At 36.0% G+C, this 25,853-nt stretch overlaps 1 protein-coding gene across 5 annotated transcripts in view; it reads left to right on the top strand.

The window, feature by feature from the left end:
- The window catches only part of LOC148950531 (uncharacterized protein CG43867), a 355,819-nt gene that overhangs the window by 143,191 nt on the left and 186,775 nt on the right, over positions 1-25,853 (top strand). For all 5 annotated transcript variants that reach the window (XM_089092459.1, XM_089092457.1, XM_089092460.1 and 2 more), the window contains one exon: positions 12,265-12,523. In XM_089092459.1, the coding sequence (XP_088948585.1) occupies positions 12,279-12,523 (245 nt within the window). In that variant the 5' untranslated portion in view covers positions 12,265-12,278. The remainder of the gene's footprint in view (positions 1-12,264; positions 12,524-25,853) is intronic.

Genomic DNA, 25,853 nt, shown 5'->3' with positions numbered 1-25,853 from the left:
TTCGTATCGAAGGAGTTGTCGTAGAAACTTCGAAAAAGGCTCATTCGATTTGAAATTGGAGTGGCTAGTGCCCTTTTTAATAGTCGAAAGTAATTGGAAGGCGACTAATACCCCTTCCATGCCCACCTTTTCCCCAAACACATCCAATCAAAATTTTGAGATAGCCATTTTGTTCAGCGTAGTTGATTTCCAGATAGAAAATATGTTTTGAGGAGGACACTCCCCCACAACTCTCAGGGAAAGGGTTTTAAGTTATGCCCTGGGGGCATCTAAGAACGATGTTGGCAGAATCTATAATTTATTTTTTTCCCTTTAGACCAGGGCACTTCGTATCGAAGAAGTTGTCGTAGAAACTTCGAAAAGGGCTCATTCGATTGGAAATTTGAGTGGATTGGGCCCTTTTTAATAGTCGAAAGTGATTGGAAGGCAACTAACACCCCTTCCACGTCCACAATTTCCCGAAACACATCCAATCAAAATTTTGAGGTAGTCATTTTGTTCAGCGTAGTTGATTTCCAGATAGAAATTATGTTTTTGAGGAGGACACTCCCCCACAGTCCTCAGGGTAAGGGTTGTAAGTTATGCCCTGGGGGCATACAAGGTTTTTATATAATGCGCTCTCGTGGAAACTTCAAAAAAGGCTCAATGGATTGGAAATTCATAGAGCTAGTGCGCTTTTTAACTGTCGAAAGGGATCAAACGGCAAATAACCCCCCTCTCCTACTCATCTTTTCCCAAAACACATCCAGACAAAATTTGGAAACAATCATTTTGTTCAGCATTGTTTAAAGTTCTGTACTTCGATTATGTGAGAATGACAACCCCCACAGCCCTCAGGGCAAGGGTTGTAAGCTATGCCCTGGGGGTATATAAGGTTTTTATAGAACGCGTTGTCATAGAAACTTCAAAAAAGGCTCATTCAATTGGAAATTGAAATGGCTAGTGCCCTTTTTAATGATCGAAAGTCATTGGAAGACTTTTAACACCCCTTCCACGCCCACCATTTCCCCAAACACATCCAATCCAAATTTTGAGATAGCCATTTTGTTCCACGCAGTTTAAAGTACAGTAATTTATACGTTTGAGCAGAACACTCCCCCACAGTCTTCAGGGCAAGGGTTATAAATTATGCCCTGGGGGCACATACGGTTTTTCTTTGTCGTAGAAACTTGAAAAAGGGCTCATTCGATTGGAAATTCAAAGGGCTAGTGCCATTTTTAATAGTCGAAAGTGATTTGAGGACAACTAAGCCCCCTCTCACGCCCACCTTTTCCCCAAACACATCCAATCAAAGTTTTTAGATAGCCATTTTGTTCAAGGTAGTTGAAAGTTTTGGAAATTAAGTCTTTAAGGATGACAACCCCTTCCCCCCCCCCACAATCCTCAGGGCAAGGGTTGTAAGTTATGCCCTGGGGGCATATAAGGTTTTTATTGAAAGCGATATTGTAGAAACTTCAAAAAGGGCTCATTCAATTGGAAATTGAAAGAGCTAGTGCCTTTTTAATCGTTGAAAGTGATTGAAGGGCCACTAACCCCCCTCTCACGCCCATAATTTTCCCAAACACATCCAATCAAAATTTTGAGATATCCATTTTGTTCAAGGTAGTTGAAAGTTCTGGAAAATAGGTCTTTTACGATGATAACCCCCTCAAAGCCCTCAGTGCAAGGGTTGTAAGTTATGCCCTGGGGTCATAGAAGGTTTATATAGAAAGATGTTGTTGAAATTTCGAAAAGGGCTCATTTGATTGGAAATTGAAATTGCCCTTTTTAATAGTCAAAAGTGAGATGAGAGTAATTAACCTCCCTCTCACGCCCACCATTTCTCCAAAACATTCAATCAAAGTTTAGAGATAGTCATTTTGTTCAACATAGTTACAGTATTGGAAATTATGTATTTAAGGATGAACCCCCCAGAGCCCCCAGGGCAAAAGTTGTAAGTTATGCCCTCGGGGCATATAAGGTTTTTATAGATAGAGTGGTCGTAAAATCTTCAAAAGGGGCTCATTCAATTGGAAACTGAAAGGGCTTGTGCCCTTTTTAATAGTCGAAAGTGATTGGAGGGTAACTAACCCCCCTCTCAATCCCACCATTCCTCCGAACACATCCAATCAAAGTTATCAGATAGCCATTTTGTTCAAAATAATAGAAAGTTCTGGAAATTAGGTCTTTGAGGATGACATCCCCTCCCCAAACCCTCAGGGCAAGGGTTGTAATTTATGCCCTGAGGGCATATAAGGTTCTTATTGAAAGCGTTGTCGTAGAAACTTCAAAAGGGCTCATTTGATTGAAAATTGAAAGGGCTAGTACCTTTTCTAATAGTTGAAAGTGATTGGGTTCAATATGGAGTAGATGAAGAAAAAAAACCCAGCAAAAACAAAAGAAAGAAGAACACATTCACAACGAAAACTATACTACCCAGAATAGATTCAAAATTTATACTAACACGTAGCAGGTTGGAGGCTGTTTGTCCTATCAAGCCTAGAAAAATAGCGACCGCGACGCTGCTCAGCCACGGTTAGTGGCTCAGCTAACCCGTAGGCTGATACTAGTTTTTTGTTTCTAGTCCATAGGGGTATGCACAAGAGAAATTTCACGAAACGAAAATATACGGATCTAATAGCCTTTTTATCAGTTGCCGTAAACATATTCCAAAATGGAGTCAATGCGAGTCAATGAGGCATCGCAAAAGCGTTGTAGACACGGGCGAGAACACGCCTGCTGTAGCAAGCTTTACTGCAAACTAGCACACCAAATAAGTTTTTCAAAGAAAAGTAAAGAACTCCATTAAACAAAAAATGAGCAAAAATAAGATCAAATAATCTACCAAGCGTGAAACTACCACAAATCAGCATCGATGAATAAATGAAACCCAAACGAACAGAAATTACAATAAATAACCGAGTCAAACTCAAAACGAGCAGAAATTAACATAAGTTGGGCTCAAAACCCCTACGCCTTCCCAAGGCAAGAACATAATTTGCACTTTACTGAAAAAACTACAAATGAATGTGCATTGTCAGTTTAATATACATATACTGGTATTTAGTAATGAAAATGTTAATATTATTGATTTATTAAAGTTATAAAAGTATAAACATTTATATTTTTTTAGTAAAGCGCAAATTATGTTCTGGCCTTGGTAAGGCATAGGGATTCTGAGCCCAACTTGTGTTAATTTCTCAACCAAAGGCCTTTGTTAATAACTCAACCAAAGGCCTAAGAATAAGTTTGAACTAGTAATGATTAGAAGCTAAAAATGTGCCTTTCGCTTCGTTCGAACCCGATTTGGGCAAGCTAAACTAATTTGTACCAAATACAAAGAACCGACAGAGGCACGATTGTAACTAATTTCTGGAACTGGCAGCCTGTGCAAACGCCTCTCTTGAAGATACCGCTTGTGTGCATCTTTTAGTGCAAGTCCAAGTTAATATTACTCCATTCAAGTAGGGTTTTGCCCAGATTCCATTTAAATGACCAGAATTTTATTTATTTCCCCGTAATTTGTCAAATATTATATATATTTTTTTATGCGTGAATGGGGAGAAGGGAGAGTCGATGAAGTTCGGACTCAGTTCTAAGACTAGAAATAGCGTTTACTCTCGCAGGAGTTGAATTTTAAAAGGATGTAGTTCTCTAGGGGAAGGCGTCATAACATCTAACCGTCAGCTCCACTTACGTCAGAGCATTAACGAAATTTATCATAACATCGACGTGAAGTACATCATAACCACTAACCATCCCAGCATCGACAGCCATAATATTGACTCGTGAGTTCATCGACAGTCACAATCGCTACTCGTCAGAACGTCGACAGTCATAACATCGACACGTCATAACATCTAAAAAAAATTTCATAGAGAAAATCCGTCTGAACCACTAACCTTCAGAACGTCAACAGTCATAACATCGACACGTCATAGCATCTAAAATTTAAACTTTAGTCTTTTTGGGTTTAGGGGGGGACAGGTACCTAGGTTAGGTTACGTATTTAATATATGCTATGCCTTACCCCCACCCCCTTGATCTGCAAATATATAGCCGAAATTTGTTTCTAAACTATTATATACTTATTGCTATTATATAAGCTTATAATTTTTTTTCATAACGAAAATCCGTCAGAACCACTAACTGTCACAACGTCGACAGTCATAACATCGACACGTCATAACATCTAAAATTTTTTTAGATGCTATAAAATTTTTTTATAACATCTTTTAGATGTACGGGTAGCAATTGTAACGTGTCGATGGACTGACGTGTCGATGTTATGACTGTCGACGTTCTGACGGTTTGTGGTTCTGACGGATTTTCCTTGTCGACGAAATGACGTTTAGTGCTTGTGATGGTTGTTCAAAATGATAGCACCCCGTTCTCTAGTCTAGGAATACACAAACGTCAGAAAGAATATGAAAAAAAATTGAGAGGTAATGGGAAAAAGCGAAAGCTTTATAGGCTGAAAAATTTCTGCTGAAAACAAATTTCTAAAAGAATATTGCGACGGTAGCGATTATACTTGTAAGCAAGTTTGAATAGTCTTTTTATTTGGAAATATGAATTTTGCTATCTAACCTAAAACCAGTGACCAGTTAATGCACATTTTTATGTGGCGGGTAATATAAAACACCTATTCCTAGAACCCCAGAAGATTATCCATTTTAGTATCCCTACGGGGTTCCAGTTACCGGCTAGAGCTAGGGAAAAAAAAGAAGAAGAAGATACATTCGGGTATCAAGCACTTTTTAGTAATTTCCAATAATTAGCTTAGCAACTAATTTGAGTGTTGAAATGAAAATAAATAGCTTCTATGATTAACGAATCAGCTGTATTCGGATGAATCTTTCAGTTGGTAGTTTTTTTTAAGAACTTTTTTGCTTTCCACTTGCAAAGGTGGCTGGGTAGGGAAGTATTCGAGAGGAAAATTTTAAACACCAGAGTATGAGGATTTTCGATCATGGAAATTTCAGTGGTAGAACTTGTATAGTTTCAACCTTTTACACTCCAGAAATGACACTAAAATTGTATCTTGGTACCATAAGGCATTTTATAATAGTGTTGTCATGGGAGAATTATAAAAAGCGTGTAAGTGCTAATACTAGATTTCAAATAACATTAAACAGCTCTCTCAGATGTTTTAGTGCTCTATTAGTACTGTAGAAATCCTGAAACACAAGGGTCTATTTTGGGTCGTCTTCTAGGTTTTTTTTTTCTAGTAATGAAAATATTGTCTGAGTAAAATACTTTTTATAGGTTCCACTGCAGTTGAACCGTCGTGTAACTGAACCCCTTTCTACTAAACCCTCTTGCATCTTACCCCAGGTGCGAATGAACTCCCGTGTTGCTGAGCCCCCATGCAACTGAACCCCTTTGGGAATGAACCCTCATGAAACTTAACCCCAGTGCAACTAAACCCCCGTTTAACTGAACCCTCGTCAAGCTCAACCCCCGTTTATCTGAACCTTCGTGCAACTGAACCCTCATGCAACCCAAACCCTGTTTAACTGAGCCCTCGTTCAACTGAACCCTGTAAAACTTAACCCTCGTGCAACTCAACCCTCATTCTACCTTACTCAAAGCTTTTCATGCCCAGGGCCCGAACTCACTTGAAGGTCATGGTTGCAGCAATAGCTGTACCCTAGCATAGAGAAAGGCTATAGTAGCCAAAATCTTAAAGAAACATTAAAAAAAACCTATCACATAAGATAAATTTTCCGTTAATGCTGATTCAGGAATGGTAACTATAGTTACCATTATATATTATTTAATATTTCATATTTTAATAATATATTATTTAAATTAATAGTGAAGGTTCATTTCTGAAAAAAAATTCTGGGAACTTTTAAAAAGAACCGAAAACACTGACAAGTCTCTCTTTTTTACTTTTGTTTCTACAGTGCTAATAGAGTACTAGAACATCGGAGAGAGCTGTTTAATGTTATTTGAAATCTAATATTAACACTAGATGTTTGATGGTATGAAAGCTAAGGGGAAAGACTTTCCTACCAACCCAGCTGTGATGTAAATGGTGACAGTTCTTCTAGATGGTGACGGTTGCTTGATAAAAAAAATACTATTAATTTTGATGATTAACTTTGTTAGCAATACTTTAACTTTTTTAACTAAATAGTTGAGTTATTAGGTAAGTAGTTACGTGGAGTTTCGCGCGATTGCAAACCTCCATAGCTTTTCTCCAGCCTGAAAGTGTTGTTTAATTTATTTATTTGCTTATGAATGTGGATTAATAAACTTATGAGCTTATGAACTTATTAGATATTTAGACTATTATGCAAGGGTTCTGAAATGCCCTAGCCATTTTGCTTCTACCAGATTTCGACTTCTCTTGATGAACAACAACGAAGACCAGCGTCTAGGCAGCGACTCGCAAAGTTTCTAACTCGTGAATAGGCCGAAATCTGATGTAAATTAAAGCTGATATTTGAGAAAGATTGCGGCAGGCCAGCGGCGTGCCGCCGCTGCTATTTTTTGCCCCCACCGCCGCCGACCTTCCCTTATTGGCACGGTGCCGGGTCTAGTTGTATAATAGAAATCTAAAAAAAAAAATATATATAAGGCAGTGTCATTCAGCCAGGGGGGAGGGGGCTAGCGCCCCCTCATATCCCCTTATGGGTACCCATGGAAGTGTCTTGGTGGGGCCTGGCCCGAAATTGGTTGAGAACTGCTGGTCTATAGGGTCTTTCTGTGGGAAGGGGAATTTCCCCTGGAGGCGGAGCCGGATTTTTGCCCCTCTTCGACACCTCGCTCTTTACGCTAAAGTTTGAATTTTGTCCCAATTCTTTAAGAACAACTCCTGAAACACAAGGGTCGTTTAATTAGAAGAATAAGAAGCTTATATAAAAGTACAAGAAAAAATTCAGCGTGAAGAGCGATGTGTATAAGAGGGGGCAACCCCCCTCATATACGTAATAATTTCGGTTCGTTTTAAATATGAACGCTGCTCCTTACTTTCAGTCGAAAAAACATGTTTTTTTTTTTATTTAATAATGAGAGAAAGGTTGAGATGGCTAGGGCACGTTCCGCAGACAAAGGATGACAGATTGCCAGAGATTCTTCTTTTCGGCCATATGGTTAAACAGAAATCAGGTGGTCCTCGGTTCGGGTGGGAGGATACCGTAAGGACAGATTTGAGAAAAACGGGAACTTCCTGGGAGGTTGTAAAGAGGGAGGCTTTGAATAGATTGGGGCGGAGGAGGAGAGTACGTAGCTGTGTTGGCCTCAGGTGGCTTGGTGCTGCGGTGAGTTGGTATTATTAGTAGTAGAACGACAGAATAAACATAACACAATTAAATGATGCTTCCAAATGGTACCAATGATACGAAACAATCGAAATCTCACAAAAAACACCTCCTTTTAAACCGAGTTTTGCCTTTGTCATAGAGATAAAAGTAATACAAAGCACAGTGAATAGTTGAATGTTGCTGGCAGTGCGACTACAAAAGAAGAATGAACTCCCACTTGGCAAAATCATGGCTACGTGCCAGCAATTGGTATCCCGACAGTAGAATATTTAATTTTTAATTAAATCCCCGGTGAAAGTGACACATATAATGAATCAGTATTAAGGAATTGCAGTTGATCTCCTGTGAAAACAAGAAAATAGTATAATCTATTTGTCACTCATTCGTCTGCATTTTCTCACTGATTATTTGTCATTATTGTGCCTTATTAGATTCGGTCTAGAATCTAGACCAAATCTAACAGATAGGCTTCTTAATTGCAGTGTCTTAGGCTAGAAGTGTTGAATTGAGTTATGCGCAATTGGTCTGTCGTCTAAGAACAAAAATTGGTTGCCAATTTGAGATCGTCTAATAAGGGTGTTTATGAGGAATTGAGTATCAATACATAATAATCTCTGGAGCTCTATAGACTTCTAAAAACATGTTTTCCTCTACACTAATGGTGGTTAAACACTTTTTTTTCTATTTTCTTTTAAGACATCTTTTGCAAAACGAGCAAAATCATTTTAATTTTTAACTTGAAACTGCTAAATTGGAAATTTAGATTGTGTTTAAGTACTAAGGACAGTGAAAAGGAAATCTGATTGCTAGAAATGGTTGACGAAAACTTACACAACCATATGTAGTAACAAATAAAATTAGGATAAAATCAAGAATTTAGCTTTACTGAATAATGTTTCCGTATACAGTTAGGCCTATATAGTTGTTTATATATATATATATATATATATATATATATATATATATATATATATATATATATATATATATATATATATATATATATATATATATATATATATATATATATATATATATATATATATATATATATATATATATATATATATATATATATATATATATATATATGTATATATATAGGCTATATATATATATACATATATATATACATATATATATATATATATACATATATATATATATATACATACATATATATATATATATATATATATATATATATATATATATATATATATATATATATATATATATATATATATATATATATATATATATATATATATATACATATATATACATATATATATATATATATATATATATATATATATATATATATATATATATATATATATATATATATATATATATATATATATATATATATATATATATATATATATATATATATATATATATATATATATATATATATATATATATATATATATATATATATATATATATATATATATATATATATATATATATATATATATATATGTATATATATATATATATATATATATATACAAGCAGGCGTGAAATCAAGAAAAAAGAAACGTGAGTAAAAGTCAACAGAAAATCAGTTAAAAAATGATACGAAACGCTTTGAAAAGGTGTAGCTTCGCTTTGAAGGTCTAGTTGTATTTTACACTCAACAGATCATTAACATTCGAATTTAATGGACGAAAAGGGTTGACAAATTGAACTAAATAGTTCTGCTGATTTATCTTTATGACTCAACGTCGCAACACTGGTGAAAATCTCATACTGTCATAAAAAACGTAATAATTTTGAAATAGCCAAATGGAAAATCCTGCGAAATCCAAGGAAAAATCAAGGATGCGTGTTCGTCTTTTTTTTCTTTTTTGTCCCCAGGGGTGATCTTATCGAACCAATAGTCCTAGAAGATTGGGAAATGACTCAATTTCACGGAAATTGGAAGTTCTAGTGCCCTTCTTAAGTGACTAAAAAAATTGGAGGGCAACTATCCCCCCTCTCGCGCTCCTTTTCCTTTAAGTCGTCTTATCAGCCATTTTGTTCAGTATAGTTGAAAGATCCAATAACTATGTCTTTGGGGATAATATGACCCCCAGATCCCGGGAGGAAGGGTTTTAAGTTATTAAATTTGCCCATTGTTTACATATAGTATTTATTATTGGGAAATATACCGACATTTTTCAGGGAGGGGGATTTTCTACACGAAGAATTTCCCATTGGGATGGAAGTTTCCGGGGGTGAACTTTATATGGAAAATTTTACACGGTGGGATTTTGTCAGAACTCATATACGAAACTCGTCTTGTTTTTGTCTTACTTTCTCTTTGGCGACTCCATTTTACATGTGGAGATGCTCTGGGGGAATTGTCGGGAAAATTTTCAGTGGAGTTAGAACTCTCCGGGGGAGTTATACGTGGTGGGATTTTCCACGGAAGGGGGTGGTTTTCCTGTGATTATTTGAAAAACAATCAGAAATTAAATAAAAAGAACAAGTTTTTTTCTACTCAAAGTAAGGAATAATATTAAACTTAAAACGAAAATTAATTATTCGTTTATGAGGGGGCTACCCCCTCCCAGCTCTGTACGCCAAAGTTGGAACGATCGGAATATTATAAATTTTTCTAAGAGATGCTCTTATGATTTTATTACAAAAAACATTCCATCCACATAGTTTTCGTTGTGTTCCACTAAATATTTGGTTTTATGTTCTAACGCGATTAGTTTCATCTAAAAAAAAAACTGGCTGAAATCAAAATTGCGTAGAATAGGCTTGTGGGTTGTATATATGGGCACCAGGAGAGACGCCAGGAAGAGGCCCTTCCCCTTTGTAAGACAAGAAGACATTTAAAAATATATCAGAAAAAGAAAATGAGAAACACGCCACTTTAAATCCTGGTAGAAACACGAGTTTTGTTGTAAGTAGGGAATTGAAGAGGTGCATTTATTTTCCCAAAATTCAGCTTCATACTCGATCTTTCTACTTTGAGGGAGAATCTCCTATGCACTGGGAAGACGTGGCGATTTTCAAGCTAAAAACGTACGTATTTATTCATTGCGAGTGCAATTTACGTCAGCTTGTTGCCTAAGATCACTTTCTAGATGAATGCTTATTTAGAGCGTTTTTTGGATGACTCATTTAAGTTTGATAGGTTTTCTCAGTATGTTAGAACACTTTCAATACAGGATTTATGGATTTACTTATTAAAGATTTGAACTCATGGAATCTAACTAACTATGCTAATTGATGGCCTTGCCAGCGGAATGAGTGTCCGTGTTTTGAAGATTCAAAAACATTTTCGAAGAATACCGGTACCTTTTCTGTGAAAAAGGCCTGCTTATCGTCCACAAGTGTACGCTCTAAAACACCAGAAGAAAGCGCCTCATCTATTCAGCCTTTTAGTCTCTTGACCGTTATATGTTTGTAATAACACATTTTTATACTGGTATTTTTTTCTTTCTTTCTTTCTTTTTGTAACAAGACTATCATCGTTACGCGTGGATAGTAGAATAGTTACTATGAAGCTTTATACAGAACAGGAATTAATGAATTTAATCTTCCACTTTAGGAAACAAAACACCATAAAGTGAACACTAATTGAATTTATTATCACGTAATTCAAATTAACAACACATTATGTTACAATTTTTAAGCCGAGAGGTCCAACTTTATCCCCAAAATTAAACACACCAATCGGTATAATGCATTCTCCAGAGATATTTAATTCTTGACTGGTTTTATGACTCTCGCATTTTACTAAGCGTTTTTTCTTCTTGTCGTTCTTGCAGAAGTTGTTCGATAATATTTTTCTTATTAAAAAGAAGAAAGAAAGAGACGTGTTTAAAATAGATTTTCGTAGTGTGGTTGGCGTTGAGGGACTGGAAACCCTCCTCAGCACATTTTAAGTTTTAAATGCGGTTTTTTTTTATATTTACTAGAACGCTCGTTCACATGAAATCAAATCTGAATGTTAAAACTTGAAACGAATAAAAATTATGTGGAATGTGAGGAGGGCTCCTGCCCTCCTCAACTCTCTGCTCTTTACGCTAAATTTTATTTTATTGTTTGTTGAAAACTTTTGGAATATAATTGATGTGATCAGACAAATTTATGACTGATAAGCGTTGAGCTTCGCCATAAAAGAATATTTGCCCCAATCTTGGCTGATCTTCCCCCACCTCTTATGAAGTAAATATGCCTCCACAAATGTGACAGATTGATGAAATTCATTAGACAAATCTTTCTCATTTAGAAAACCGCGGGATCCACTTTTTTGTTTTGGATTTGACGATGTTACCGTCGATGTCCGAAACTGGTGAAGGTCGACATTCACCGGTGAATGTTCGAAATATCTTTTTTCTCCTTGAATTTAGTCAGCGTCAGAAGTCAATTTCATCAGTTTTATCCAAGGTTTGATGGTGATAGGTAGGTTAGGTTTTTAACCCATTTATAACGTAATTTAACCTAACCCAACCTAACCTAACCTTTACCAAAATAGCTTGCATAAGACTGAAAAAGCTGATTCGCAAAGCTAATCGAATCCAAGCAGAGAAAAAGGAATTTTGGACATTCACCGGTGAATGTCGACATTCACCAAATTTCGGACATTCACAGTAACAACAATACATACATATGGAAAAGGGGATAGTTTTGTAATCTAGTTATATATTTGAATGTAGCAGATCTCTGGATTTCCTTTCTACCGGATAACGACTGCTTGTTTCTTAGAAAATTAAAGCTTTAAATGGACTGAAACTACTATATTAAATCCTGATGTAAATAAAAGAGAATATCCTCCTTCACTATCTGTCATCTGTATTCTTATATAGTTAGTGTTCCTAGAAGTTCTTATAATGTTTTTTTTTATTCTTTTGGTTTCGCTTGTAATTCTAATCCTTTTTGGGAGGGGGTTTGCCGATAAAATTTATATTCATTTTTTATCAAACAAGCAAACAGTAAGTAAAAACTCTTCTCCCAAGTTGCAGTCATAGTCCATATTAGTATCTTTATTCTTTTTTTTTAGAGCTTTAAATTTACATGATGGAGCGTGTCAGACAGAGTTCGTCGAGAAACCACAGTGGAGATCCTATTGCTGAAGGAAGGATTCGTCAGCAGCCAATTCAGGGTAATATGATGGATGTCCGCCTGTCACAACTGTTTGACCCTATCCTTCAGATGAACTCTTCTCGACCAGACTTGTATGCCTATGATTATTCGTCAGCCAATCAAAGCTATGGATACTGTGAACTCCCTGATCCTAGGACTGTTGAATATTACTCAAGGTAAGTTTTGACGAAACGTATATTGTCAAATAATTTAAAGTCACTATTCTGTAATGGAATGCGTTATGTTATATTTTTTCAAACTGGGATTTCGAACCTCACTCTTTAAAACAAACTCACTAGAACAATTCCTATAATTTTGTTTTTCTGAGATAATTAGTCGTTGGCACATTTTTCCAAAGCGCTTAATTTTTTCTTTTCCTGTTTGCAGAAGTAGTTAACATTAAATTGAAACAAGTATTTACCAAATATCGAAGGCCCAGAAAAAATAAATATTATTGTTGATAATTTGACATTTGGAATAATAAAGAATTTGGTTTTCTTTTTCAAACCTTGTTCTTTTGCCGTAATCGTGTCTTCCTTCGTGAATTTTTATTAATAGGTATATACCATTTATTGGTCGGCGAAGCTAGTGAGTCAGAAGGTGAAGAAACTATGGCGAAATCAGTGGAGCTAAAGGAGATGATCTTTGATTAGATAATAGTGTAAGCACTGCGATAACGTCTACTACACCGACAACTGTTGCTTTGCTAACATTACTACAATTAATACATAATAAAACTATTCCAATAAAACAACGAACAGGAATTAAACTTAAAAAAATCACAGCCTAGGCGTTAGAGGATTTGAGGGAATTCAGTTTGTTTCAAGTTCAACTTCCTTATTTATTGTAATCTCTGTTAGTTCACATTTGATTTCATCAGTTTTTCTTCGTTTCAAGTTTGACATCTAAATTCATTTTTAACTTTGACTTTATGAATTAAAATCTGTTAATTTTAACTTTTAGTGTCTTCTTTACTCTTTACTTAAAACTTTTCTTTTATAAATTTAATCTAAATTACCAACGTAATTACTAAAAATAGCTTACAAACATAAATTATCGGATTTATTGACATATTACAGTGATAAATATTGTTTTTCACTAAACAAAAAAAGCGTAGTACTTCCTTTGGTGAAATTGGTTAATAAGAAGGCTAAATTCAACAAAAAATTTCAAGCCCCATAGTTTTGGACGATATTTGTAGATTCTCTTTTTGTAGAAAGTGGATGCCTATAATTGAACAAAAAATCCGTTGTTTTTTTTTGCATTTAATCCAAAACTGTAATCATTTTTTTTTCTATTTTCAATTGTCTTGAGTAAAGGAGGAGGATACGGCACTAGACCCTTAAAATACCAACCAGTGGTGTTAATCTCCGTGTCAAGGCCCTTCAGACAGGAAGTGCAATGGGGGTTAGGGGCCAGCTATACTGTGCTTTCGCACACCTTTCTTGTTTATCTTCTCCAGATTTCTCCAGGTACCCATTTAGAGCTTGGTCGACTCTGGCTGAGCTTACAGAGTCAAGCCACTGACCCTCGTCTCGTCCGGAACCAAGTAACCGGCCACACCAGGATCGAACCTCCACCCTTCGGACAAAGGATTCCAAACCTAGAGCGCACATCACCCGGCTTAAGTAATTGTCTTGGGTAATCAACTTTAAATCTTTTTCGGCTAAAATAACAAAATGTAGGCCTATATCAAAATTTCCGAATTGCGAGTACGTCTCATGAAAACATTGTATGCAAAAACAGAAGCAGCGCGTTTACATTATTGAATTCAGCATAAATTGTCATATTAGGCAATATTTCTTTTCAATAAAATACTATTGTTTTCGTAAAGTCTAAAACCCTCAAAGTCTGCAAAAAACAAAATAAAAACAAATCAATTTAAAAAAATCCGCTCTAGAACTTTTGGAATAGAAACAAACATAATGGTATTTTCGGATGCAGTACGAAAATATCTGTCAAAATCATCTATAATTGGTTTTCAGAATTCAAGTTCAATTGTTTTCTATAGCGTCCTGGACTCTAGTCCCTAGTTTCCGATGGTTTACTGGTAAAACTGCTTATGTTACGTGATACTTTGCAAAGCACTATTAAAAGTAAAACCATTCTAGATTGTAATTCTAGTTACTGAGATTTTAAAATATTAGAAGTTAGCCTCGGTGACATTCTAAGGCTGTAGCTTGGAACCTCTAGGTGGTTAGCGTTTTTTCAAGACCAGTTGTTGCCAGGCTGTTTCGGCCATAGTGCACCCAAGCATATGTGAAATACAACCCCCCCCCCCCCGGTCCTTGACACTTCAACTTCATTCATTAAAAATGTTAACTCATATACGTTAGAATAGGAAATTCGAATTCAACTCTTCTTGAAAAAATGTGATAAGGACAAATAAAGTAATTTTATAGGCATTTGCTTGATTTTGATAGAAAGCAAATTTCGTAACATGATAATGCTTACTTAGACTAAGAGATGCTTTTGAAAATTTTTTTTTAAAAAAGAACATTTTAATTTAAGAAAAGGGAACGCCTGTTTCGACCAAACTTGCACGTTTTAGACTATTAATTGAAAAATGTTTGAATTATCGATTATAAGTAGGCGCTTGGCCTGCCTGATAGCAAAAAAGTCTCAATGAAGGTCGTATCCTTGTATGTAAACCAGATGTTTGGGTTAAAGTGATTAGCTCTATGCATGAAAATAAAATTAGTGGCGTTAAAGTCAGGGGCGTCCTGAGGCTCATTTTATTTGGGGGGGGGGGGGCGATCTTCTTAAATTTTACCGAATCGCTACCTGATTTATGCCGAATTTTATGTAGAAATCAAGAATTTTGCTGTATTTCGGCAATTTTGCAAAATTTCTGCCGAAATTTCCTCTTCGGCGAAAATTTTACCAAATGCCAAAAAAGTTGGAGGGGTGACGCACACCCCCCCCCTCGGGACGCTTCTGGTTAAAGTAGGGAGCGAGATCAAAAGTTCATTTGATCGGGAATCAATACAGAAATAATAGATACTACTATGAATGAGTAGATGCAGAGTGGAGCGGAATACCATCCTCGTTTATACAGGTTATCTTGATAGACCTTATCTGAGGAAACACAACAAAAGCTATTGAAGGGTTGTGTATTAAGTATAAGGTAATACTCTTCTTGATTTATATTACCTGGATGACTTAAGTGTCATAGATGAAAATGTTAGCGAAATCAATAAGTTTTTGAGGTTTTGAGAGTTCAAAATTCTAGAATATCGTTAATAAGAACAGTGACTGAAGACTGATCACTGATTGATTATTGTTAAGGACAATGTCAAGTCACTTATGTCAGGATTTGATGACGATTAGGTGGTGATGTTAGGTAACGAGGAAACAGACCGACTCCGTGGCTTTACTTACCTAGGTAGCATTAATGGTAAGGATGGTAGATGCTTGTAAAGATGTAAAAAGTAGAATAGCGAAAGCACATGGTTTTTTTCAGCCCTGAAATGTTTCGAAGAATAGGAATATAAGTCTTAAAATTTAGGACTAATCCATGGCAATGCCACTAGTCAAGAATGACTCGGGCAATGGCAAGAATGAACTTTGAATTTTCAGAAGGTTGAGAATTATATTCTAGATCTGGAATAGAGGAATTTCCTAAGGATAATTGTAGACAGGCTATGCATTTGAACGACCGCCTACAAACGACAAGCTGTGCAAAAATTGTGGTTTGATATCTTTTTTTAAAGCTGCAGTGAAAGGAAGCATAAGATTGTTAGTTCACGGACGAAGGGTAGTACGTTTCTAGAAATTGTTTTCTTTTTGGAAATATCGCTTGTAGTAAACGGAAGCAGGACCTCATCAAACGAGTTAGGAAAAGGTCATACGAAAGGATTTAAATGACGTAGGGACTTCATGGGATTGAGTATTGAGTGAAACTACTAGTAGAGTTGGGTGGTGGATTAGTGTTCAGAGCTTTTTTGGCCTCTGTCACCTTGGTGCCGCCACAAGTTATTGGTAGTAATAATAGTAATATTATTAGAGTAGGGGCGTCACAGACATAACCTTCGGGCTATGAGTGGCCGCAAATTCACTTAAATATGACTACTGTTTTTTTTTTAATGCGAATACGACTACTGTTTGAACCAGTATGATCTGAATATTTGGTTAATTGGATAACAAGTATTATTCTTTTACGAATATTGAGCTTAGATATTCAGCTAGTGGTTTTTTGATACAAAATATAATTTGAATCTGTTTGTGACATATTTTTGTGAAAATGTTTCAGAAAACGTTGGCGGTCAAAATATCTTCAGAATTCTCAGGCTCATTTAACACTATGCGTTTTTATATAAGTCTTAAAATCATGTCACAAACAAGATGCTACTACTACTATCAACTTTAGCATCTTTAAATTTTGTTTTTATGTTTTTGAGTTAATTACTTGGCAAAAAAAAAAAAAAAAGACTGTCATCCTAATCCAGCAATTGAGACAGATGTGCACTTGAACGAGGTTATGACCTTACTCATCTATCCAACTAACTAGGACCAAACATTATAACCGAACCATCAACCAAATAGAAATGTCCAAATCCATGCAAAGTCGTCATCAGTAAATGTAAGTCGTTGTAAATTTACAAGCAAAAGCACCTTAAATCTAGCGAAATATTTCCAAGAAGAACCTTCTATTAGGGCTCATCAGAAGAAATACCACTTGCCTTAACGGGGTTCGAGGCTTTACTTTCTTTACCCGGCACAGTGGAGCTTCTACCATAAGATCTATATGGTATCCCCATGTCAGGTAAAACTTGTGAAATACATGCATACTAGTAAAGCTATTCAAAATTACATAAAAAATGAGTTCCATTCTTTCCTTAATAAAATCCCAGAGGTCACTGAGCAAAGACCATTCTGGAACAGATGTGAGTTATAAAACAAACTCTTTTATTGGTATCCGGAACCAATTACAGATTTGAAGTTCTTCAAGCTTGTTTAGAAACAATTTAAAAATTAAAAATTCCAAAAAAGAAAAGCGAAAGAGAAATTATATTAAAATATCATTCAGTATTTCTTTATAATTTTTTTGTATATTTACCTAAAAGTTCATGATACATAAAACTAAATTTTTTGAATTGCCAGCTAATTTTTTTTTGGCAGAAAAACCTCTTAAGATCAGTTTTTCGCTCAGCTTTTTACATCTATTTTTAAAATCTGTGTAATTACTGCATATTTTTGCATACCTAAATAACTGGGAATAATAAGCTGAATTAGTAATATTTGAATGTATATTACTTTCAAGGAATAGAAAATTAATTTCTTCAAAATTAAAATCATCCGTTTTATTATATATTTTAAAAACTAATTTATTATTAGGCCTATCTGAAATATTAATAATTAAACCTAAGAAATGGTCAGAGTGTCGTGTCCCATAGCTAGGCTCCAGAATTAACTCTTGTGGATAAATATTTTTTGAAATCTCAGTAAACTCTGCACAATTTATTACTAAGAGATTGTCCAGACATCTTTTATTATTTGAAAGGTTATATTTTACATTGCTTGGGCTATTTTTATTTATCATATATTCGTATTCTAATAGACGTAAAAACAAGTCCGCTATGAATGGACTCGCATTCCCACCCATAGGAATGCCAACAGTTTGTTTATATAAATTACCATTAAATCTTATAAAAGTGTTAAATAGAACAAATTCCAATAAATCACATACCATATCCAAGCTATAACATCTTGAATTAATAGTACTTCTAAAGAAACTCGTCCATCGGGTTTTTTTATTAAAAGTATAAATTTTCAAAAATCCGAGATTAGACAAAAGAAAAGATTTTTTTATGACAATTTTAATTTTTTCTAATAATAAATTATTTTAAAATTTTTTATACTTATTTTTAAAATAAAATGAATCGACTCTTTTAGCTGAAACATTAGCCAAAGAATCTATCACTTGTAACGAGTTATTAACACTCCAATATGGGTTAAAGTTAGAAAATTTTTCCTTTAAATATTTCTTTATGACGTCCTCCCTCCCAGACGAGGACGACCTGCTTTCCGTTTAGCCCTAGACGGTTGGCTGAAAAGGATAATCTTCGGCAATCTGTCATCTTTCATCCGCACAACGTGCCCTAGCCATCTCAACCTTTCTTTCATTATTGACCGACAAAGCGGGATTGAACCACATTTTTTCGTACTGCTTACTGTTTGAAATACGGTCAGTCAGCCGAGTACCCAGAACAATCCGTAGGCAATTTCTCTGGAAAGTATCTATCATATCTTCATCCGCTTTTCGAAGCGCCCATGCTTCAGAGACATATTTAACCACTATCATCACTGTAACTTCTAATATTTTAATGTTTATTTGCAGACTTATCTTCTTATTCTTCCAAACTTTTTTTTTACTGTGAAAAAAAAAACACCCTGGGCTATTCTACTTTTAACATCTTCACTGCTCCCACCGTCTTTACTAATAATACTACCAAGATAAGTGAAGCTGCCCACCTGATCAATCTTTTCGTCACCCAACGTCACCTTCACTTATTCCTAGCCTTAGTGACTTAGTCTTCTTAACATTAATTTTCAAACCCATTCTAGCACCCTGAATTCGAAAAGCCTCTAAAAGTTAATTCATTTTGCTCACACTTTTATCTAGGATGCTTCAATCATCAGCATAATTTAATTCCAGGAGCTTTTTTCCTCCCCATTTGATTCCGTGGTTTCCCATTGCCTTTCCTGTGCTCCTAAAGACAAAGTCCATAAAAATGATCGATATAAAAGGGGATAGAACACAACCCTGCTTAACTCCTGATTTAATACAAAACCAGCTGCTAACCCCGTTTCCTACCTTAAATGAAGCAGTGTTATTCTCGTACAATGTACTAATCACTTTAATGTATTTGTCAGGTATACCATACATGGATAAGACCTTTGCTAAAGCTCTTCTATCAACAGAATAGAACATTTGCTCGTAATCTATAAAACTGAGGACCAAAGGTGTTTGAAAACTCAGGCACTTAAAAATTATTAACCTAAGTTTGAAAATTTGGCCCTTAAAAAATTGTCTACAGCATCTCTCAGTATATAAAGTATCTTATTACTAAGTAATTTGCTACCTACAGAGACCAGACTAATGCCTCAATAATTAACACACTCACTCTTATCCCCTTTCTTTTACAGTGGTTTAATTAAGGTTTTCCTAAATTCTTTAGGTACTTCTTCTTTTTCAAAAATCATGTTCATAATCTTCAGTAACTTATTTCTGACCTCAGAGCCACCATATTTAAGAAAACTCATTTCCCACACTATCAACATCTAGAGCTTTACTATATTTTAATCCTTTTATTACTGTCGCTAATTCTTCCACGCGAAACAAATCTTCCTTCACATCCGATGTATTACAAACTTTTTATTTTCCTCTATATCTTTTCCTGCAATTCTATCTCGGTTTAGCACATTCTCAAAATGTTCTGCCCATCTCTGTATAACTCTTTCCTTATCAATAATTGTGGCCCTATTCCTATGTTTAAGTTTGACAAGTCGAGATTGACTGCTCCCTCTTAATTTATTGACAAGCCAGGATAATGTTTTGCTATTATTCCGTCTAGCTGCATCATCCATATCCTCAGCAATTTTATCCATGGCCTCCACTTCACACCTGCTTAGTACATATTTTAATGCTTTCTCCACTTTCTCTATATTCCTTTTGTTTTCATATGGTCTATCACTCAGATAATTCTTGACAAGCCTTTTTCCTCTCTATTAAACATAAGGCTTTTTCAATAATAATCCTAGCTGCAGTCCTAACTTTCTTCCCTAAGACACCAATTGCGACTTCACAAATCGTTTTTCTAAAATTATTCGAACCATGTTCCATCCACATTGTCAAATTTTAAACTCTCAAGTTTAGTATTCGTTTGTTCCTGGAAAGTTTCTCCCCAATTCTCATCCCGGAGCCTACCAACATCATAACTTCCTGGGAGGTAGTTACCCTTCCCAAACTTCAGCTTTGAATGAACCCTAGATACTACTAGATGGTGATTTTAACTTTTTACATCAATAACAGCAGTCCTATACACCCTAGTATCTTGTATTAATCCTCCCAGTTTTCGGTATACTATAACATAATGAATAAGGTTTGCTGTCTTACCATCAAGTGAATGGTTTTTAGCTTATGGGCAATTTTATGATAAGATGAGATTTTTATTTCGAAAAATGACTATCACAAGTCCCGAAAGGCCGAATTCGCATAAAATTCGCATGAACAAACACAGTATTAGTTATAACTATACCTACAAAATGGCAAAAGTCTATAACCATTACTGTTTTCTTTTCCTACACCAAGTTTCCTTAGGCTACGACACCATCCATCCCTATTTCTACCGACTTGGGCGTTAAAATCTCCTAGTAAAAGCACCATATTTTTACCTGGGATCCTGTCTATTTGCTCCTGTAACTGTAAGTAAAATTCATCTGAGTCACTAGTATCTTTGTCAGTCGTTTCTACAGGTGCATATACTACTATAACTGAGACCTTGGACTTTTTAGTCATAAAATGAGCAATTAGGTTTCTATTATTAATACCTTCCCAGCCCAAACAAGACTTAACAGCTTCCTTATTCATCATGAGCCCTACTCCCTGTCTATGTACCCGATCCTTCCTACCTGAGTAAAAAATTCTATATCACCTAATTTAATGCTTCCTACCCCTGGGATATGAGTTTCTGAAACTCCCAATGAGTTCAGTTCAAATCGTCTGAATTCGTCAGTCAAAATGTCGATACGATAGCATTTTTTACCATCGTAACATTCCAAGTTCCGATTTTCATGTTCTTTAAATCATTGAAATGATTTTGGCCTCAGGAAAAGGAATGATATTAGAAATCAGTGCAGGACAGGAATCAACATATCTTCTAGTGTCTACACCGAAGCGCTTAAGCCGGCTTAAAACTGGACAGCACGAAGTTCCTGGAACCTCCAGTATGAATGGATGCTTTGTACAATCCTAGGCCCATCTTGGTCACCACATGGTTTTCAGCACTTGGCGATGCTCTTCTATCAACAAGATTCGAAATCCTGCACAAACGGTCTCAAGCCTATTACCTCCGAATCATTATATGTCCATGCCAACAAATATTATGCTACTACGGGGAGGCAACCCATAGTAGAAAATTAGCTAGGGAAAGGGTTTTCAGCCCAAAGATGCCCGTCAAAACAGACCAAGCCCAGAAGAATTATCCATTAATCAGAATCCTGTGCGAATGCTGTGTGGTTTACTAGGCTATAATTTCCTCAAGGGGCGCCACTCCTCAAGTGGGAATAGAGTTGACCACAAGCATAAGTCTTGCAAGTACCCCGAAAGGGCCGAGGCAGCCCTTTACAGAGGCAGTTGTCCATAGATCTGGATCTTACGTCCTGTCGCAGTTGTCCTCCTATAGAGGACCCTCCTACGATGGTGTTCTGCGTCACTATGCAATTTAACACATAACTAGGAGAAGTTTCTTAACTCACGGGACTTGTGGACACACCGGTGGGCCCTATTAAGTGTACATCTTAGGGGCCTTCTTCCTCCTCCACCTGTATTTATGGCCCTGGGCGAGGGCGCCCCCGTTTCTATTATGGACCCCCCGGGACAAGGTCCCCCTTGGTCCGTGCCTTCTATGGAGGTACCCTACGTATCTATAGGGGGTTCCCCTATCACCACCTGGCGACACGCTGAGTGGCCTGTGGGAGACCGCTCAAAGCAAATGGTAAGTACATTTGCGATGCAACAAAAACTGAATAAATAGCCTAGATAAACAATTTCAATGAGTTAATGGTTAATTCTATACATTTAAAGGCAAAAGAAATAGTTTAATAGGACAAAATCCAAATGGCAGAAAAACTAACAGGCAATAGAAGAAGCATTAGCAATTTTGAACATTCATTGGCCACACCCTTGCTATTTTAAAAGATAGTCATTTATTACTACCTAAAATAAAGAAAAATAAAACATAAAACAGTGGAGCAAAATAAAGAAAAAGTAGAATTTATGAATTTTTCTCAATCAAAGCACAAATAGATGACTCAGTTTAAGTTAACTGAGTTAACTTAAGAAAGTGGTAGTTGTAACGTCGCAACCGTAACCTATGCCCATTGATGCAGGATTATTCTATTTTACATGGTCTTTCAAGGAATGACCTATAACACTCCATTTGAGGTATGATTTGGATTTCATATATTCAATTGTTCTATTGAATAGTTATTATTTAGTGATTGACTAATATTTTTTTTATTGAAAATAATGGCTTCTGAATTGTTACTCTGTAATAAATCGATTGTTATACTGAAAATAAAGATGGATGAACATACCCTAACCTATTTATTTTGAATTAAATTATGATTATTATCATCAAGGTGTCAGAGAAACACTAATGAAAAGTAAGTGGAACTAAAGAAAATAGGTAGCGTTGGCGTTGCGGACCAAACTGATGTCACTTGATGTAAAATCTCTGAAGACAAAGTAAAAGAAATTGGACTTTTTAGCCAATAAAATTCGCCTGTGTAATCATAAAAACATCCACAACTCAAGTAAAAAAAGAAAAAAGAAAGAATGTAAACGCAAAAAAACTGCAAGAAACTAAAAACTAAAATGACAAAAGACAGTTCGGTCTAATCCAGAACATTGAAATATGATCAGTCCTATATTCGGATTATTATAAGTCTGCATTCTTTTTAGTTTTTTTGTTTGACTTGCTGCAAATACCAATGGCCTACATTCCTGCTTCTTAGTTTTAATTTTTTCTTCTTAGTTTTGTCATGGTGGATTAGCTTCCGGTCTCCAGCTCTCAGATACCCCCCCCTCTCGTAGATATGCCTTTGTATATAGATTGATTAGTAGAAGTTTATTCAGTATTTAAAAAAAAAAAAAAAAAAAAAAAAAAAAAAATGCATCATATGATTCTTATGTCTTCTAGTGAAAAGACAGCTAAGAGTAACAAGCAAAAACCTAACAGAACTGAAATAAGTTAGAAGTCACAAATGGACCAAACAAAACATTAACTAGGACCAAGAGAAACACAGTGAAGGAGGAAAAAGTATAGATACCTCTAAAATTTCGAGCTTCAAGTCTTAAAAATATTCCTGTTTAGATTACGCATGACAAATGTATGTTTTATACATTGAATATTACTCTTAAATGCCCCAATAAAAAAGTGTGGCTGCTGGAAACCATTTTGGGGATTTGATAGGTGAAAAACCAAGAAAAAGGCTTATAGTGGAGGAAAGATACGGGAAAAAATGGTCAAACCTCGGGGACATTGCAATATAATTTTTTGTACGTCAAAATATTTAGAAAAATCCACCAAATTCTCCCTTGCGCAAGTGTCCCAAACTTGCCCTTGAATTAGGAAATGGGGGGGGGGGGAAATCAATTTTTGTGCTTATAAATATTTTGGAGTTTAAAAGTCGTTTCCTATCAAATAAAGCATGCTGACTCCTAATCTGAATTCAGGTTTCCATACATTTATGCCCCTTTCCGCCATAAAGAGGGCCGGGCGGGGCGGGGGGTTATACTTGAAATTAAGAGGTTGTTGTGTTTTTGATCGTTTCCTATGATTAAATGGTGGCGAATCAAAAATAAAATAAAAAACTTGACTTTATGTAGTCAGTTCCTCATCTTACCCAAAACAGTTGTAAAATTTACCTATATGAACTAGTGATTTGAATCATTTTTGGTCGCCATTTCCTATCAACCTAGGAATAGCGCCTTAGAATATGAGTCTCAAACAGTTTAATTTCAAACCAGTATTATAGAATCCCCTCCCCCTCCAGTTGGCGGTTTCCATTCCATAGTGCGATTTTTTAGCTGATGTAATCACTGGAGCCATCTAACATAGTGCTTGCCTCCACCAAAGAAACGGAAGAGAAGACCGTGTGATTGTGCAAGGGAAGCCGCTCTCGAAGAAGCACTTCAGTCTTATGCCAACAGAGAAGAACCTGCACCTATGACGATCATTTTAACAAAGATGGTTCATATTCTATCTGAAACGCACTGTGATAGTTCGGCCTACAATTTTCGTCAAGGCAAGGATTTGCTCGTTAGTTAGTACGGCGAACAAGTTGTCCTGTCTAATTCAGACGGGAAAGAGACTCTCGTAACATTTAGAGATACAGTTAACAGGATATTACAATAATTTTAACTAGAGGTTAAAGTAGATAGTGAAAACGGAGACAGGGATCAGCTCATCAAAGTTGTTGGAAGGATGATAAGAAGTGAAATCAGCCACAATCTTTACACGAAGTCTACTTGGCTTTTCGTGTAGTCGATTTTTCAGTTGAGGAAAGACAACCCAGAGCAGTGCAGATTGTTACAGGAATACCTGTTCATCCAGAGAACTAACAACTATTGGGCGGCAGTTTCACCTGTTTTGGTGATCGAACAAACCTCAATGAGAAGTTTGAAAACGAGTCGTAGTCTGACGAGAGGTAAAAACATGACTGAATTGCAGCAGACAATTTGGACATCTGCTATGCCTCCTTTGGTTCTCGTTAACGAACGCATACAAAACCTGACTGGCCTTGCAGAGTTGACTATTGAAAATCACGCTGAAGCGATATCTTTGAGGAAAACTAGAGATCTGGTGGACATAGAAAAGATAGTTCGATACATTAAGCCCCTAAAACCCCTCAGGCAGGATTCATAGCTGTTGAAAGTGGTTAGTGGCGACCACGCTTCATCATCTGTAAATGTTGACGATGCCAAATCTGTGGGAGAAAAGATTTTGAAGGACATGGAAGCGAAAGAAATTGACAAATATGTTTCCAAGAGAAAGAAAGCTGTAACTATGGCTGAGAAGTCATCTGTGGTGATATATAGCGAGAGATAAATTGCTGAACCAGCTCTAATCTTCCAACGTCTAGCCGCAGTGGATAGCACCAGTGGTTATGACTTGAACGAGGTTCTGTCGTTCGACCTCTGTACATTTCCACCATCGTTCTTTAGCTCGTTCGAGGTGATGAGGACAGCCAACAAAGCATCTCTAACAAATGCACTGATGAAAATTGAGGGGATCTGTGGTCCAGTGACATTGCCAACTCCCAGAGAGTTTTGGAAGGTGGCTGGCTAATCCACAAAATACTTTGGACTGCCGGATCCACACACTCTTAGGTGGCAGAATCTTACGTAGATTATGTCAAGAGATATTTCGGTCAGTCAGTGGTAGTTTTTGTCTCTTACACTGATGCACCAGCGGCGAAAAGTTGCACACAGCTGAAGAGTCCATTCAGCATTTTCCGTCATGAGTCAACCCCAAAATCTCGATCATTCCTGAAGTTCGATGACTATCTACCTTAGTTCTGTCCCAAGATGAATGGATGGATGATATAGTATCTATCAACAAGGGAAAATGACATCATTATAGTACATTCTTGAAACAGGCTTTTGCCAGCTGTGCTTCTCACTCAGACTATCCATGTCTTGGCTTTTTCTCCAATTAACCATGGATTGATGGCAACTTGATTTTAATTGGTTTGAATGAAAATCAAGTTGCCATCAGG

Source organism: Artemia sp. Qi Xiang Cuo, chromosome 7 (assembly GCF_049724085.1).
Source record: "Artemia sp. Qi Xiang Cuo chromosome 7, ASM4972408v1, whole genome shotgun sequence".
In the NCBI taxonomy this organism is placed as follows: Eukaryota; Metazoa; Arthropoda; class Branchiopoda; order Anostraca; family Artemiidae; genus Artemia; species Artemia sp. Qi Xiang Cuo.
Note: the sequence above shows the minus strand (reverse complement) of the source record. Positions and strands in the feature narration are given on the sequence as shown.